This window comes from Canis aureus, chromosome 32 (assembly GCF_053574225.1).
Source record: "Canis aureus isolate CA01 chromosome 32, VMU_Caureus_v.1.0, whole genome shotgun sequence".
Lineage (NCBI taxonomy): Eukaryota > Metazoa > Chordata > Mammalia > Carnivora > Canidae > Canis > Canis aureus.
Window position 1 is genome coordinate 12,676,309 of NC_135642.1, and position 17,826 is coordinate 12,694,134.

The 17,826-nt window shown below is 47.1% G+C and overlaps 2 protein-coding genes across 2 annotated transcripts in view; one reads left to right on the plus strand and one right to left on the minus strand.

The window, feature by feature from the left end:
- Positions 1–9,163, minus strand: part of DNAJC17 (DnaJ heat shock protein family (Hsp40) member C17) — a 41,448-nt gene extending 32,285 nt beyond the window's left edge. The window contains exon 1 of the mRNA XM_077880649.1: positions 9,004–9,163. Coding sequence (XP_077736775.1) covers positions 9,004–9,081 — 78 coding nt within the window. The 5' untranslated portion in view covers positions 9,082–9,163. The remainder of the gene's footprint in view (positions 1–9,003) is intronic.
- A 166-nt stretch (positions 9,164–9,329) lies between these two features.
- ZFYVE19 (zinc finger FYVE-type containing 19) lies at positions 9,330–17,162 on the plus strand. The gene is made up of 11 exons (XM_077880646.1): positions 9,330–9,505; positions 10,754–10,875; positions 11,043–11,096; positions 11,493–11,611; positions 11,711–11,856; positions 12,132–12,240; positions 15,292–15,501; positions 15,939–16,018; positions 16,324–16,422; positions 16,514–16,641; positions 16,726–17,162. The coding sequence occupies exons 1-11, from the start codon at positions 9,452–9,454 to the stop codon at positions 16,802–16,804; spliced, it is 1,200 nt and encodes a 399-aa protein (XP_077736772.1). The 5' UTR covers positions 9,330–9,451; the 3' UTR covers positions 16,805–17,162.
- The last annotated feature ends 664 nt before the right edge of the window (positions 17,163–17,826 follow it).

The window sequence follows — 17,826 nt, forward strand, 5'->3', positions numbered from 1 at the left end:
CATGAAGATCCCTGCTGCGATATATGCTTTTCTCTCCTCAAGGTCTTGCACAGAAACACCTCCTCTGGAAAGTCTTCCCAACCCGGCCATTGTATGACTCATACTTTCCTCAATCCTACAGCATCTTCCTTAAATACTTTAGTATATGTGCTGCCAAAGTGAGCACATTCCTTAAATACTTTAATGGAACCTCTTTCATTCTACCTCCACTATTATGTAGTTATTGTTCACTATACTGTGTGAGCTGGCAGAAAGCAGACTGATGTCTTACTCAGCTCTAAACCCTACCATAAAAAAAAAGGGGGAGGGAACGCCTGGGTGGCTCAGCAGTTAAGCGCCTGCCGTCGGCCCAGGGTGTGATCCTGGAGACCGGGGATCGAGTCCCACATTAGGCTCCCTGCATGGAGCCCGCTTCTCCCTCCACGTGTGTCTCTGCCTCTCTCTCTCTCTCTCTCTCTCTCTCTGTGTCTCTCATGAATAAATAAATAAAATCTTTAAAAAATAATAATAAAAATAAACCCCACCATGCCCACATAGTACCTTGTCCTTAGTGATATACTCCACTCAGCTGTAGATTTGAACTAAACAGTGAACTCTGCTGATCCTCAAATTTACTCTACCTGATTCCCCACCTCCTTTCTACCCTGACTGCTGTGAGAATCACCGAGTCAGCACTGATCTGTCAGGACTGAAATGAGTGAGTAGGGCTGTGGGGTGGAGGGCAACCTTAGATGTGAGTTGTGGTAGATATGTACCTGACTTTAGTGCTTACAGTGTAAGGAAGATGGAGGTGCAAGGTTAACAGCAAGAGCTAACATGTAGTGAGTATTTACTCTGTGTAGGCGCCATGCTGAATGCTTGACCTGGGGACGCCTGAGTGGCTCAGTCAGTTAAGCATCTGACTTCTGCTCAGGTCATGATCCCAGGGTCCTGGGATCAAGCCCCACATCAGGCTCCTGCTCAGCGGGGAAGTTGCTTCTCCCTCTCCTTCTGCCCCTCCCCCCCAATTGTGTGCTCTCTCTTTCATTCATTCATTCATTCATTCATTCATTCATTCATTCAATCGAGACACAGAGAGAGAGAGGCAGAGACACAGGCAGAGGGAGAAGCAGGTTCCATGCAGGAAGCCCAACGTGGGATTCAATCCCGGGACTCCAGAATCACACCCTGAGCCGAAGACAGGTGCCCAACCGCTGAGCCACCCAAGCGTCCCTCTCTCTCTCTCTCTCTCTCTCTCTAATCAATCAAGCAATCAATCAATCGATCTTTAAAAAATAAAATAAAAAAATAAATGCTTGACCTGGATCAAGCCTCACACAATGCTGGCAAGGAGCAATTGCCATCATTCTCACTTTGCAGACAGGGAAGCCAAAGCACACAGAGGTAAAATATTCAATCGAGATCACAACAAGGTAAGTCATGGAGACAATGACTTACAATGATTTGGAGTCAAAGTCCACTTACCTATCACTGCTAATAAGTACTAAGATGATGATAAAAGCACATTTACAATTCCCAACAGTGCTTGATATTCTGTATTATAATTTTCATCTACTTTTGACACATGGTAGATGTAAAAAACAACAATTCTTGGCCTTACTTGTTAAGACAACTCCCTAAATCATCTGATTAGAAAACATCAACTTCTAGAATTATCAACTTTAACCTCCGTGTTCCAAAATGATGGAGCAAGAGATGGAAAGGTAGAAACAAGATGGGGCAACCCTACAGGGACCGCTCTCTTCACATTTACAACCCTAGCACCAGACTCTGAGGCTGACACGCGGAAAGCACTTAATAAAAGTTTGTGGAATCAGATATTTGTGGTAAGTGTTTCTATGCTCCTCTGAAACACACATGGAGAATAGGAAAGGAAACAAAAAAGAAATACAGAAAAAAAAAATACGGAGAACACTGTAAAATTTGATTCAATAAAGGTCCAATGTTCTAGGCAGGACATTGGGCACACACGAGGCACTGGGCACAGAGCATGCTGCTTTCAAGAGTCAGGGCCAGGGCTCCAAGCAGAGAGATGGGCAATCCTGCCTACCTGGCAAGAGTGAAGTAGGTATGACCTCTCTGAAAGACAACTTTGAAAAAGCTTTTAGGGGTGCCTAGTAGGCTCAGTCTATAGAGCATGATAACTCTTGATCTCGAGTTTGTAAGTTTTTTTTTTTTTTTTTTTTTTTAAATTTATGATAGTCACACAGAGAGAGAGAGAGAGAGGCAGAGACAGGCAGAGGGAGAAGCAGGCTCCATGCCGGGAGCCTGACGTGGGATTCGATCCCGGGTCTCCAGGATCGCGCCCTGGTCCAAAGGCAGGCGCTAAACCGCTGCGCCACCCAGGGATCCCGAGTTTGTAAGTTTGAACCCCATGTTGGGTATACAGATTTTTTTTAATGTCTTAAAAACTTTTAAATATATTTACTTTTGGTCTAGTAATTTCACTTCATCACAAAGTATTGCTAAGAAAATAATAATGCATATTCATCCAATCACCCAACAAGGATTTATAGAGCATCATCTACCAAGTGCTAGATACTGTTTTAGGGCTAGAGACACAGCAATAAACAAAACAGAAGAAGTCCCTTCCTTCTTGGATTTTTTACATTCTATTGGGGAGACCAATGGTAAGCAGATGGGTATGTGATACATTGTGGTAGTGAGCATCACTAGGGAGATGTACTACTTAGAAACATATAGCAGAGTAGTGGTGTGGGGTAGCTAATTTAAATTGGTGGTCAGGAAAGCCTCTCTGAGGGCGTTTATATTTGAATAGCAATCAAGTAAGATGCAGACATGAGATATAAGATATACAACTGCCAGACAAGAATGTTCTAAGCAGAAGGATTAGCAGGTATAAAGGCCCTGAAGCAAGAATGTATCAGATGAGTTTGAAAAAAGTCACTGGAGGCCCATTTCATATCCAGTAGGAAGGTTGTTCTCCCCGCAAAAAAGAGAAAATAACAAGTGTTATGGAGGATGTGGAGAAACTAGAACCCTTGTGCATTGCTAGTGGGAATGTGCAATGGTGTAGCCGCTATGGAAGGCAGTATGGAGGTTTGCCAAAACATTACACGTAAAGTTATCATATGATCCAGCAATCCCACTTATGGGTATATATCCAAAAGAACTGAAAGCAGGACTTTAACAGATGTTTATACATTTATTCACAGGAGCATTATTCACAATAGTCAAAAGGCAGAAATCCTTCAAATGTCTGTAGACAGATAAATGGATAAACAAAATGTGGTGATGTGGCATATACATTCAATGAAATATTATTTAAACTTAAAAAGGGGGTGTCTGGCTGGCTCAGAGCATGCACTTCTTTTTTTTTTTTTTTAAGATTTTATTTATTTATTCGTGAGACACACAGAGAGAGAGCATGCACTTCTTGATCTCAGGGTTGTGAGTTCCAGCCCCACATCAGGTGTAGAAATTACTTAAAAACAAACAAACAAACAAATAAATAAAAATAAATAAAACAAAAACCCACTTAAGTTAAAAAAAAAAACACCTTAAAAGGGAAGGAAATCCTGATATGTGCCACAACATGGATGAACCTTGAGAAGATTGTTAAGTGAATTAAGCCAGACACAAAAAGACAAATATATGATATTTGTATGTTCACTTACATGAGGTACACAGAATAGTCAAGTTCACAGAGAAAAAAAAGTAGAATAGTAGAGAAAGGAATGAGGAATTTAATGTTTAATGGTATGGAATTTCAGTGTAGAATCATGGAAAAATTCTGGAGACAGACTGTGGTGATTATTGCACAACAATGGGTATGTATTTAATGTCACTGAATTGTCCACTCAAAAAGGGTTAAGATGGTAAATTTTATGTTATGCATATTTTAGCACAATTTAAAAAAATCACAGGAGGACTGAGATGACAGGAGCTTAGTGAGTAAGGGGAGGATGGTAGAGCACATAGAGGAAAGGCAACAAGAGCCCCACTGGCCAGGGAAGGCCTTCAGGTTTCATTCTAAGACTGAGGAATAGCCACTGGGACGTTAGGGCAGTGGGGACACAATCTGATTCACATTCTAAAGGCTCACTCTGGCTGCTGTGTGAAGAGGCTCAAGGAGGCAAGAGCAGAACTAGGAGGAAGGCTAGAAGGCCACTGCAGGAACCTGGATAATTCCTGAGATTAATTCCGAATCTCTTAGGGGTTTGCAAATGGCATTAATTCATGACCTGCTCTTCATCTTGGCAGGCCTTGGGGTGCTGCTGCAGCAGACACAGAGTTAATGAATGAATGTGGGGGAAAAGGGGATCGTGCATGTGTGTGCACGATGTGTGCACACACACACAAACACACACACAGAGGCACGTGCACATGAGCATGTAAGAATCAGGCCCATAGCTTCAGGTTCTAGCAAGGGACTGAATTCCCAGGGCACGATCCTCTTCCTGGGAGCATTTCTACATCAAATCCTCAACTCAAGGCTTTTCTACAAGATGATCATACCGTGCCCTGCCTATCTCCTGAGGCTTGAATGTGGACAAAAATGTCTACCTAGGAATTCCCAAGTCTTTAAATTTCCACCAGTGGTGGTGTTTTAACCTACTTCTGGGCCTCCTAGGTTTGCTGCGCTAGGAGGATGGCAAAAGGGGGTAGTTCAATGTACAGAAAGGTGGAACTGAACTTCCCCTAACTCCAGATGGGATAGGCAAACATTTTCTGCAAAAGGCCAAAAATTTTAGGAGGCCACATATGGTCTTTGTCAAACATTCTTCTTTGGGTTGGTTTTTGTTTGGTTTGGTTAGTTGGCTGTTTTCATTATAAAATATTTGTAACTGGGGAGCCTGGGTCGCTCAGTTGGTTGACCCTCTGACTCTTGACTTTGGCTCAGGTCATGATCTCAGGGTCATGAGACTGAGCTATGTGTCAGGCAAGTGTGGAGCCTGCTTAGGATTCTCTCTCTTCCTTTCTCTGCCCCTCCTCTCTGCAGGTCACTCACACTCTCTCTCTAAAAATATATATATTTTTATTATATATATATTATACATATATTTCATTATATATTTATTTTTAATTTTAAAAAATTAAAAATCAAAAAATAACATATACATAACATAAAATTTACCATTTTAACCATTTTTTATTTGATTTGATTTGGTAGTGAGAGAGGGTTCAAGAGCAAGGTGGGGAAGCAGGGTGGAGGGACAGGGAGAGAGGGAATCTTTAGCAGGCTCCATGCCCAGCACACAGTCCCGATGTGGGGCTGGATCTCACAACCCGGAGATCATGGCCTGAGTCAAAATCAAGGGTCACATGCTTAACCAACTAAACCACCCACACACTCCACTATTTTAATCATTTTTAAGTATACATTTCTGTTATTAAGTACATTCACATTAGTGTGCAACCATTGCCACTAGTCTCCAGAAATTTTTACATTTGTAAAGCTAAAACTCTATACCAGTTGAACATTAACTCCTCCTTCCACCTCCACTGCCCAGCCCCTGGCAACCACCATTCCTGCCAGCAACCACCATTCCTATTTTCTATCTCATGAATCTGACTACTTGAGGAAACTCACAGAAGAGGAATATGAGGTGGCCAGTTGGGTTCCTTCCATTTTTTAGTTATTGTGAATAATGCTACTACAAACATGGGTGTACAAATATCTATCTGGGTCTCTTTCACTTCTTTTGGGTATATACTGGATCATATAATTCTGTTTAATTTTTTGAGGACTCACAATACTGTTTTCCTTTTAAAAAAAAAGATTTTATTTATTTATTCATAAGAGACACAGAGAGGCAGAGACACAGGCAGAGGGAGAAGCAGGCTCCCCACAGGGAGCCCAATATGGTACTTGATCCTGGGACCTCAGGATCATGCCCTGAGCCGAAGGCAGACGCTCAACCACTGAGCCACCCAGGGGTCCCTGAACACACTGTTTTCCACAGCAGATGTACCACCAGCAATGCATAAAGGTTCCAATAAAGGTTCCAATTTCTCCGCATCCTTGACAACACCTATTACTTTCTGCGGGTTTTTTTTTTTGTATTAATAGCCATTGTAATGGGTGTAAAGTAGTATCTCACTGTGGTTTTAAGATATTTGTATTTATCCAATGATTAGTGGTATTAAACATCTATCTTTTCATGTACTTATTGGCCATTTATGTATCTTCTTTGGAGAAACGTCTATTTAAGTCCTTTACTCATTTTTTTAAATTTTTTATTTATTTATTTATTTATAATAGTCACAGAGAGAGAGAGAGAAAGAGAGGCAGAGACATAGGCAGAGGGAGAAGCAGGCTCCATGCACCGGGAGCCCGACGTGGGATTTGATCCCGGGTCTCCAGGATCGTGCCCTGGGCCAAAGGCAGGCGCCAAACCGCTGCACCACCCAGGGATCCCCCTTTACTCATTTTTTTAAAAAGATTTTATTTAAAATAAAATAAAATAAAATAAAATAAAATAAAATAAAATAAAATAAAATAAAATAAAATAAAAATAATTTTTAAAAAAGTTTTTATTTATTTATTCATGAGAGAGAGACAGAGAGGCAGAGACACAGGTTTGAGAGAGAAGCAGGCTCCATGCAGGGAGCCCAATGTGAGACTCGATCCTGGGACTCCAGGAGCATGCCCTGGGCCAAAGGTAGGCGCTCAACCACTGAGCCACCCAGGTGTCCCCCTTTCCCCATTTTTTAATCATGTTTGATTTTTTACTATTGAGTTAAGTCTGTTTTTTACAATCCTTTAAACGTGTAAAAATTATTCTTCAGCTCACAGCTTATTACAAAAACATGTCATGGGCCATTTGACCCCTGAGGCCAGAATTTGCCCAACTCCCTCATTTTACATTTGAGGACAGTGAGCCCCTAAGAGAGGCAGTGACTGTCCCAAGTCTCCTCACTCTCATGTAAAGTTGTAGTGGTCTCTGAAGCCACTACTTCATTCATCAACAAAAAATTTTTTTTAGATTTTATTTATTTGAGAGAGAGCAAGAAAGAGGGAGAGAGATAATGAGTAGGGGAGAGGCAGATGGATAGGGAGAGGCAGACTCCCCACTGGGCACCTCTCTGAGCTTCTGTTTCACCATCACTAATACAAGATTGGCCTAGACCATGGCTTCTTTAGCCTTTTTGGAGTGAGAATTAACTCCTCTCCTCAAATATGAATACACAATATTATACATGATTTCAGGGTTTACTCAATTTGTGTCACCTTTCCATGGACCCAAAATAACCCTTAGACTATATGACCATACAACCAAAGCTTAGAAGGCCTTCCTTGTATATGCTCTATATATGACAGTCCTCCAGCACCCCTAGAATGGGACAGGCAAGGGACCAAGGAGAGGGGACACCAGGGCCTGGGTCTCCCTTGCTACCAAAAAGTATCCATTACCATGAAGCTAGCCAGTGTATGCAAAGGTTCCAATCTACTTTTCAAAGTTTATCTTCTTTTACTCTTTCTTCTTGGCCTATGCTCTAGGCAAATTGGACTATACAGATAGTATAGTGGAATATCCTTTCTTCATCTCCACACACCCAAACTCCGCCTGTTTTTTAAGGCTTCGGATGCCTTCTCTATTTTCCCCACCCCTTCTCCCAAACTAGAAGCCACCTTATCCTACTCTGAACACTCCCAGAACTCTGTCTGTATCCCTCTTAAGGAATTTATTATGTTCTCCCTTATATTATAGTTGTGCCTCCACTCCTAACAGGTAGGAACAGCACCTTTTACCCTTTATAAAGAGCCTTCTCACATATTCCTTATCTCATCTGAGTGAAAACTGGATACTGGCCCATTTAGACTTTGGTCTCTTGGCTAAACAATGGTCTCACCCAACTCCCTTAGGGGCAGCTCATCCATCCCCCTTCACCTCTGAGTAATAGACTCAGATCAAAGGCTCCCAATTGCCTTCCTCAGAAGTTCCAATTTCAGGATTCCAACACACTGGCATATTTGGTGCAAAATGTCCAAGGTAATTTCTCATTATTAATGAAGAACAAATTTAACAATTTAAAAATATAGAGCACCCAGAGTAGTGCCCAGCACACTATATGCACTATATAGGTGTTGGGCATTATTAATACTGAAATTTTAATACTTATGAGACAGGTATGGCAGAGGCTTTTGGTGCTCTGTACACATCCATGACCCACTTCTGATTTCAGCTGCTGCCTGGGACAGTGATGTGCAGGTTTCCAGCAATCTCTCCTTCAGGACCCTATCTGTCTCCTTGCTTTTCTGCCCAGAGCTGCTGCTTCTCACAAGCTCACTCAGCCCATGAAGTACAGGGACATTCGTAAGCATTAATTTTCATCTGATGAATTACCTGCCTCCCCTTCCTACACCGCTACAACCTCCACCATTATCCAGGGGAAGATAACAGAAATCCTAATTACAGCTTAATCGGTTAGTATCCCACTCCCTGGCATCTTTATCAACACCTTCCCGAGGAACTTCAGGCCATCTGCCTTTACTCTTCTGATCCTCCGGCTTTGAGCCCGTTAGCACTTTTTCACGGGGCAACAACGGGCCGAGAACAGGGATGGCAGAGTCACAGGTCACACTGCCAAGAAAGGGATGAAAAGAGAGTAAAGGAGCCTTGAGACAGGCCTTTTTTCCGCCCTAGGCTCTTAGCAAAGCCAGCCCTCAAGGGAGTGACTACATGAAGCAGCTCGAGGCACAAAAAGGCAGAGGCAGACTCAGAGACTGACACTGCGCAGGCGCGGGGAGGGGACTAGGGTTCCCTCTCAGGCTCACCCAGCTGCCTCCGCAAGGGCCAGAGGGAAAGCACAGCCCCGCGTGCGAGAAGCCTCCATTCTGTACACCCCAATTCCTCTGAGACCCTCAGACCATCTAGGAAATGTATAGGAAACCACCTTCTGAGGCCCTCGGGCCGCCCCGCACTCCCCGCCTAGAGCTCGCCCAAACCCGGAAAGCGGGTGCCAGGATTGTCGAGGCGCCAAGGCAGGAAGAACCTCCAGGCCGGTCGGATTCGGCCCTCCTCGCCACCTTCTCACCTCTTTGTCCGCCGCTTTCTCCTCGATACCTAGCAGCGCGTACAGGTCCATCTGTAAGAGCTCCTTGGCCACCGCCATGGTTCCAACCCTGACTGGATTCGTACTACAACTCCCAAGAGTCTAAGCGTGCGTAAGGATTCCCGGGGACTGTCACCCCAAACGGACTGAATGGCGCTTAGCCCCCTGGGAAATGTGTACTGGCTCGGGCTTGACTGCCTCTGAGGGAAGCAAGCAGCCGTGAATGAACTACGCCTCCCAGCAGCCTCCGCGCCCGCCGTTCCCGCTCCCGGGCTAGCGTGCAGATCGCGGTTTTCCTGCCAAGGCCGCGGCAAGCATGCGCTGGGGGCGTGGGGCGTGGGGCGGGACTTAGTGAAAGTCCAAGGGTCCCCGGACCGGATTGGAGTGGTCTCGGTTTTGTGGATCCTGCGTCGCCGCGCCGGCCACGAGAATGGAGAGTAGGTGCTACGGCTGTGCTGTCAAGTTTACCCTCTTCAAGAAGGAGGCGAGTCTTCTCCCCGCGGGCTCGAAGGGCCAGGGAGGACGGGGCGTGGAGGAAAAGCACAGGACTTGCAGTCCGTAGACTTGGTTTTATGGCCCCTTTACAGCAGTGTGGTTTTGATGAAGTCACTGAACCTCAGTTTCCATTTCTATAAAATGGGGCTAGCGCTCCCTCGCTTTCGGGGTTGGCACGAGGGTCCAGCGATGTGCTGGAGGTGAAAGTACCCTATAAACTGGAGAGCACCCTTCTGCCCTTCCTAGAAAGGTAGGCTTTTCTGTCCACCAAGTGTATGAGATACAGCTCTTTCCTTCTCTCCACACTGCTCCTCTGCAGCCCAGTCTTAGTTACTACCCTGCGATTACTCTCCATCACACCGTGCCCCTTACTCTCTGTCCTGAAATCTTCATCACACAGCCTGCCCTTACCAGGTTTTTTGAGTTAGATTACTGCACTTCGTCCTGCTCCCAGGGCACATGGCAACGTCTCTTTTTGTCTTCTGCACAGGCCCCTAAATTCTCCTAGTGAGCTTCCTCTGCTCAGTTGTGACCAGGAGCTAGGTACCATAGTGAATGAATGAATAGCACAGTTAGGGGGGCAGATCGTGTAGCACCTGAAACCTGGGTTTTGGAATCAGGGTGGTCAGGGTTCAGATTTGAACTCAGCTGTCTTATCCATGGAATGACCTTGGTTTGAGCAAGTCATGTAACCTCTCTGAACCTAAGATAGGAATAATAATGGTGGTCATCAGGATTGAGTAACTACTGTGCATAAATTGTGAGCATTTTGTCAGATGATGAATGTTACATACTGAACTTAGTGCCTGGCACACAATAAGTGTTTAATAAATGGAGGCTACTGTTATACTGAAGACAAGCCATCCTCCATCTTTGCTAAGGCAGAAAAGGTAGAGCTCTGCACTCTCTGATTCTCCTATGTTGAAGAGTCAGTGGCCTGCAGCATGAAGTTTTACCTATTTGTTTTCTACACCCCAGTGTCGGGGAATTGAAGACAGGATAGAAAACATGGGAATTTTGCATAAAGCTTTACTTGATTTGAATAAAAGACTGGAGACTGAGGAATCGCTTTACCCTCCACCCCTGTCTTTCCTCAGGCCTTAGGGGCCCCACTCCTCCTCCTCCCAGCAGCTGGTCACAACTTCAGTGTCTTCCCTCTCTGTGTGCTTGGAGAGTCCCAGGGAGGAGCCTACAGGGGCGGGTGAGAGATGGATCCCCTACTTCATGTTTCTTATAGTACGGCTGTAAGAATTGTGGCCGGGCCTTCTGTTCTGGCTGCCTTAGCTTCAGTGCAGCGGTGCCCCGGACTGGAAATACTCAGCAGAAAGTCTGCAAGCAGTGCCATGAGGTCCTGACCAGGTGAGAAGTTGACATGGGCAAGAGTTTAGCCAAGCATGGTACCAGGCAGCTGGCCAGCCCACACAGCTTTGTGCTCTGTGGCTAGAGATCAGCTCAGGAAGTGTTTGGAGTGGGAGGTACTGACTGGCAGATGGCAGGACTTCTGATACCAGTTTTCTTCTCTATAGAGGATCTTCTCCTGCCAATGCCTCCAAGTGGTCACCACCTCAGAACTATAAGAAGTAAGTGTTGAACGAACAGAGAGGCAAATAGGGATGGGGAAAAGACAAAGGAGCCAAAGAGTAGGACTCTCTTCCCAGCCTCTAGAACAAATGAGCACAAGGTCAGGAGAATATTATCTCTCAGCCTCCTGACTGCCCTCTTGGGCTCAAAAAGTAGCTCATCAGCCCTCTCCCCAGAAGGCTGGGCAAGGTCTTTGGTAGACCTTGTGTTCTCAGCCAGACCCTCCGGTTAGTCAGCTGGATTGGGTTGCAGGGTGACATGAATGAGGACTACAGAATATTGTCCATTGGAGGCCTCCCTGGATGCCTAGAAATTATTTGAATGGGAAACGGTGAGTAGGTGCCTTCACCCCTTCCTTCTGCATTCTTCAAGAACCTTATCTCATACCCTGCCAGGCGCGTGGCAGCCTTGGAAGCCAAGCGGAAGCCCAAAACTCCTCAGAGCCAGGGACTGATCCAGCAAGACCAAGTCATCGCTGAGCGCCTAGCACGGCTCCGCCAACAGAACAAGCCCAGTGAGTGGGGGCAGACAGGGTGACCTAAAAGGTACCATCTAGGCCTCCTGGGACTAGGATTCCTCTGGGTCTTACAAGGCTTCTCTATACCAATTTCAGAGTCAGTGGCCTCACAGGCGGAGATAGAAGCCAGGCTAGCTGCACTGAGGGATGACCCCCAGGGTTCCATCCCTTCCACCCAGGAGGTGGAGGCACGGCTTGCTGCACTACAGGGCAGAGTTCTGCCTTCACAGACCTCCCAGCTGGTAGGTGCTTGTGGGGGACAGGGGTCCTAGGCTAAGGGCCTAGCAGAAGCCCAGATACATTGGCAAAACCTCCCACCCTCACCTCTTGAGCCTCAAGCCAAGGAACCAGGGACAAGCAGTAGGAAGGGGTGGGGGAGGAAGGAGTGTAAGATTAGTCCCCTTTCCCTGAGCTTTGGAAACTCTTCAGCATCCACCCCTAACCTAGACTGTTCTGCACCTCACAGTTTTGCCCTCCCCCTAACCTGCTCCCCACTGAAGTTCCCTCCTCTGAGCAGGCACATCAGCCACCAGACACCAGGACCCAAGCCCAGCAGGCACAGGATCTGCTGACACAGCTGGCAGCGGAGGTGGCTATTGATGAGAGCTCAGAACGAGGAGGCCCAGGTAACTTCTGCACCTGAATCCCCCAGAGACCTGCCCCCCACTCTTTCCCCAAGTGGGAACAACCCTGCTGCCCACTCTCTGGGACACAAATGTTAATCAGAGAACAATCAACATTGTAAACCATGGTTTGCTCTAACAGGAGCCAGTGTAAGCCTCACAGATAAGTGTGTGGGCTTCAGAATCAGACAGTGATTTCTTATACTACCACTTAAACTAGCTCTGTGACCCTGGGGAAGTTACTTGCCCTAAGCATCACTATCATCATCTATAAAATGGAGGCATATGTGGTAAAACCCATCTCACAGGGAAATCACAAGAAGTAAATGAGATCATCTAATAAGCACTTAAGGCCCTGCCTGGCTCATAGTAAGTGTTCAGTGAATGTTCTCTGCGATGATGATGATAAGGATGAGGAACAGGTTATTTAAATTTATTTAAAATTCGGGAACCCTGGGTAGCGCAGTGGTTTAGCGTCTCCCTTTGGCCCAGGGCGCGATCCTGGAGACCTGGGATCGAATCCCACGTCGGGCTCCTGGTGCATGGAGCCTGCTTCTCCCTCTGCCTATGTCTCTGCCTCTCTCTCTCTCTCTTTCTCTCTCTCTCTCTCTCTGTGACTATCATAAATAAATTTTTAAAAAAATTTAAATTTATTTAAAATTCAGTGAAATTTGGGGCACCAGGGTGGTTCAGTCGGTTAAGCATCTGATTCTTAATCTCAAAGCTCAGGTCTTGGTCTTAGGGTTGTGAGTTCAAGTCTGTGTTGGGCTCCACACTGGGGGTGGGATCTACTTAAAACTAATAATAATTAAATGAAATTGAAACTTTGGTTCCTCAGGGCACCTGGGTGGCTCAGTCAGTTAAGCATCTGCCTTCAGCTCAGGTCCCAGGATCCTGGGATTGAGCCCCACATCGGGCTCCCTGCTCAGCAGGGAGTCTACTTCTCCCTCTGTCCATCACTTAACTCATGCGCTTGTGCTCTCTCTCTTTCAAATAATAAAATCTTTAAAAATAAATAAAATTCAGTTTCTCAGTGGTACAGCCACATTTCAAGGGCTATTAAACTACAGTCTTGGACAGCACAAATACAGACCATGATATGGAACATATCTGTTATTTCTTTTTAAGATTTTATTTATTTATTCATGAGAGACACACACACACACACACAGAGGCAGAGACACAGGCAGAGAAGCAGGCTCCATGCAGGGAGCCCAATGTGGGACTCGATCCCGGGTCTCTCTAGGATCATGCCCTGGGCTGAAGGCGGCGCTAAACCACAGAGCCACCCAGGCTGCCCACATTTCTGTTGTTATAAAAAAATTGTGTTGGACAGTTCTGTTCAAATGCTTCAGAGCAGTGGTTCTCAACCAAGGATGATTTTCCCTCTGGGGCCATATAACAATATCTGGAGACTCTCTGGTGTCACAGCTTAGAGGGTACCACTGGCATCCAGAGAGCAGAGGCTAGGAATGCTGCTAAACATATAGTGCATTGGACAGTCCCTACAACAAAGAATTATCCTGTCCATAATATCAATGAATCAAGTATGAGAAACCCTGCTTTAGAGACATAATCACATTGAATGCCCTCCATAATCTTGTATATACTATTTTTTTTTTTTTAATAAATTTTTATTTATTTATGATAGTCACAGAGAGAGAGAGAGAGGCAGAGACACAGGCAGAGGGAGAAGCAGGCCCCATGCACCGGGAGCCCGACGTGGGATTCGATCCCGGGTCCCCAGGATCGCGCCCTGGGCCAAAGGCAGGCGCCAAACCGCTGCGCCACCCAGGGATCCCTCTTGTATATACTATTATCTATATTTTATAAGTGAGAAAACTGAGGCTCAGTGAGCTTAAGGAATTTGACCGAGGTCATGGGTATTAAGTGACAGAGCTGGGACTCAAACCCAAAGCTATCTGATTTTGAACCTCTTTTTTTTTTTTTTTTTTTTTTAAATTTTTTTTTAATTTTTATTTATTTATGATAGTCACAGAGAGAGAGAGAGAGAGAGAGAGGCAGAGCCACAGGCAGAGGGAGAAGCAGGCTCCATGCACCGGGAGCCCGACGTGGGATTCGATCCCGGGTCTCCAGGATCAGGCCCTGGGCCAAAGGCAGGCGCCAAACCGCTGCGCCACCCAGGGATCCCTGATTTTGAACCTCTTGTTCTGAAATGCTTCGCTAAAGGGAACCATGTCAAAGACACAGCCACTCTGGTAGAGCTCTTCCTGCCTAGCCTTCATCTTCTTTGTGTCCTCTCTGTGCTGCTCTCTGTAAATATGCAGTCCAGCCTGTGAGGCAGAGAGGCTGACTGAGACTTAGCTTCCCTGTGTCCTCATCTTGGGCAGTGCTCATACCATGGGATACCCACTCTAAGGGCAACATGTAAAAATATCAGGGGTAGAGATGGATGTAGTTGAAAAAAAAAAAAACATGCCTAAGATTACTAGTATTTTGTATTTGGAAAAATGGAGGAAAGATTCATTTTATTTGTAATATAAACCACAGGAGCTAGTGCTGAATAAAAAACTGATAATCTATGATTTTTATTTTATTTTATTTTAAGATTTTATTTATTTATTCATGAGAGACAGAGAGAGAGAGAGAAGCAGAGACATAGGCAGAGGGAGAAGAAGGCTCCCTACAAGGAGCCCAGTGTGGGATGTGGGACCCAGTCCTGGATCCTGGCCTGGGATCACACCCTGAGCCAGAGCCAGAGGCTCAGCCACTGAGCCACTCAGGCATTCCTAACCTGTGATTTTTATTATTTTTATTTTTTAAATATTTATTTATTTATTATTTATGATAGAGAGAGAGAGCAGAGACACAGGAGGAGGGAGAAGCAGGCTGCATGCCAGGATCCTGACGTGGGACTCGATCCCGGGACCCCAGGATCGTGCCCTGGGCCAAAGGCAGGCGCTAAACCACTGAGCCACCCAGGGATCCCCCCCTAACCTGTGATTTTTAAAGGAAGTTCAGAAATGGGCTCACTGGCTTCTGATGAGAGATCTTGGACTGTCTCTGCCTCCCTGACTATTTCTCTCCTTCCAGCTGCCTCTATCCAGAATGACCTCAACCGAGGGGGCCCCGGGGGCCAAAGTGCTACTTCCAAGGGGCAGGCCACTCAGTCCCTGGAAGAGGAGAAGAGCAGGCTGCTGGCCCAAGCAGCCATTGAGCTGCGGGAAGAGAACACAAGGCAGGAGAAGATCCTGGCACTCGCCAAGCGCTTGGCCGTACTGCGGGGACAAGACCCTGACAAAGGTAGAGGCTGGAAGTAGCAGCTCACTGTGTCCATCGGGCAGGCTTCCCCACTCACACCCCCAGGCCAACCTCTACAAAATGACTACTCCCTGCCATGCTGAGCCAGGTGCTGGGAATTCCTGTGCTCAGAGGTCTCTCAAGCTTTGCCCAGAGCCACAAGGAAGGTACCGGGGCAAAGAAATGGAAAAGGAATACATAGCAGTTGTAGGGCCTGGGGACCCTCAGTCCATTCAGGAGCAATCTTCCGCTCCTGTCCTCTAGCCCTGAAGGGTAGGGTAGGGCAGGGAGGGGCAGGATCTGATCAGTTGGGACAGAGGCTGCCTAGCTCTGTGCCACTAGAGTGCCACTAGAAAGCAAACCAGCTCCTGGGGGCAGTACAGCTACTGAGGTGAACTCTCTACACATTACTCCTTCCCCCCCGTACCTGTTCCTCCAAGTGACCCTCCAGGACTATCACCTCCCAGACAGTGATGAGGATGAGGATGAGGAGACGGCCATCCAGAGAGTTCTGCAGCAGGTAGGCCCTGCCTTACCCACCTGACCACCTCCTGTCCTGTCCCTGTCTCATTGCCCCGCCACCTACCAGGCTCCGTTCACCTTGCCTCCTCTCTCATGCTGAAGCCACTCTGCAGCTCATATTCTGGCTGGGGCCCCACTGTCCTGCCCACTGGCCCTTTGAGATGGGGTATCAGTAGCCACAGGCAACAGATAAAGGGAGATGAGTTGAGAAGTTAAGGCCACAGAGCATGGAATTATTCGTGGGGAAGAGGGTCAGTGTCTAGGCCTGGAACAGGGAGCTGCACCTCTTCACCCTGTCCACAGCTCACTGAAGAAGCTGCCCTGGATGAGGCAAGTGGCTTTAACATCCCTGCGGAGCCTGCTGTCCGAGCTCGGGCCCAGTCCTGCAGGGCAGAGCCTGAGGTGAGAAAAGCCCCTGGCCACCACCACAGCCATCTGGTCCTGCAGTGATCTCCCACACCTTACTTTCCCCATTCCTCTCTGGTCCTGGCAGGTGAAGGCCGTGGCCACCAGGCCTGAGGCTGAGGAAGAAGAGCTCCCCTGGTGCTGCATCTGCAATGAGGATGCCACCATGCGCTGCGCTGACTGTGACGGGGACCTCTACTGTGCCCGCTGCTTCCGGTGAGGGCAGGTGGAATGTTCTTTTCTACTGGGAGAAGTCAAGGGCCACCTATGATCCCTGACCTATCTGTCTCTGCTCCGTAGGGAAGGCCATGATGCCTTTGAACTTAAGGAGCATCAGACGTCTGCCTATTGCCCCCCGCATGCAGGCCGAGAGCACTGAGGAAGCCAGGCAGGCAAGCCCACAGGCAGTCGTGCAGGCCAGTGCACCTGCCCCTGAGCCCAGCCTCAGGGCACCCAATGGAGGAGTGCATCAGGCTAGACTGCTCGTGGATGTGCCCTTTCCTGAGCCTCAGTGTCCCCAGAAGGAGGAAGGATTCTCTATTCGAGATGATAACTGGGGGAGCCAGAGGGAAAGCAGAAGTCAGGAGCCCTCCAACAGCCAAGTCTGGACTGAGAATGAGGCATGGTGGGGAAAGATGAGACTGAATCTAAGGGTGATGAGCCTTGAAACTTGGTCAAGGGCCTAGGGCTCTTCCCTGGGACTTAGTGGATCTAATAAAAAATGTTAACTCCTTGAACCCAGCATCTCTTATCTCTAGAACCCTGTGGACTCTAAGCCTGAGCCCCTAGAGAGGTAGCAAGACCAGGACTTCGACGCAAAGTTCAGTCCTGTGGTGTGAGCAAAAAGATGGGGCCACCCTGCAGGCTTCTCCAGGCAGAAACAGTCCCATCCACCTTGGAGGCCTCACATGAAGTAAGCATGGATATTTGCTTAGTTGATCTGAACTGTGCATCCTGCTCCAGGCACCCCAGTATAGCCCCCAGGCTCCGCCATATTGGATTTCTCAGCCTCCCTGGTACTCAGACAATGCATGCACAAATAGTGAATGCATACTCTGCTTCCTGCCTAACTCCCAAAGGATGCCACCTCTCCGGGCTCCTGTCTCAACCTTCCTGCCATTCAGACCCGGTATCTTTCCAGCAACACCTCCAGAGCTGACTGCTAGCCTCTCTGCTTAGCTTCTGCTTTTTCTCTTTCTGCTGCTTGACTGGAGCCAGCTCTGGATAGTCCTCAGCCTGATGCCTCCTGACTCATTTAGGGAGACAGCTAGGTTTTCCCTGTTACCTCTCCTCTGGCATTCAGAACTAGTATTTACAACCTGGGCTCCTGTCGTTGGTGATGGAGGATGCTGTGTGTCCTAGTCTGGTGCCCTCCGTTTGGCCTCTGGCCCTTGCTAGATT

Bases quoted from the DNA above. Each gene is read 5' to 3' on its own strand.
- ZFYVE19 (XM_077880646.1), top strand. From the start codon at position 9,452: ATGGAGAGTAGGTGCTACGGCTGTGCTGTCAAGTTTACCCTCTTCAAG. The intron at 11,857-12,131 runs GTAGGTGCTTGT...TCCTCTGAGCAG, and splicing joins CTTCACAGACCTCCCAGCTG to GCACATCAGCCACCAGACAC. The intron at 16,019-16,323 runs GTAGGCCCTGCC...CCCTGTCCACAG, and splicing joins TCCAGAGAGTTCTGCAGCAG to CTCACTGAAGAAGCTGCCCT.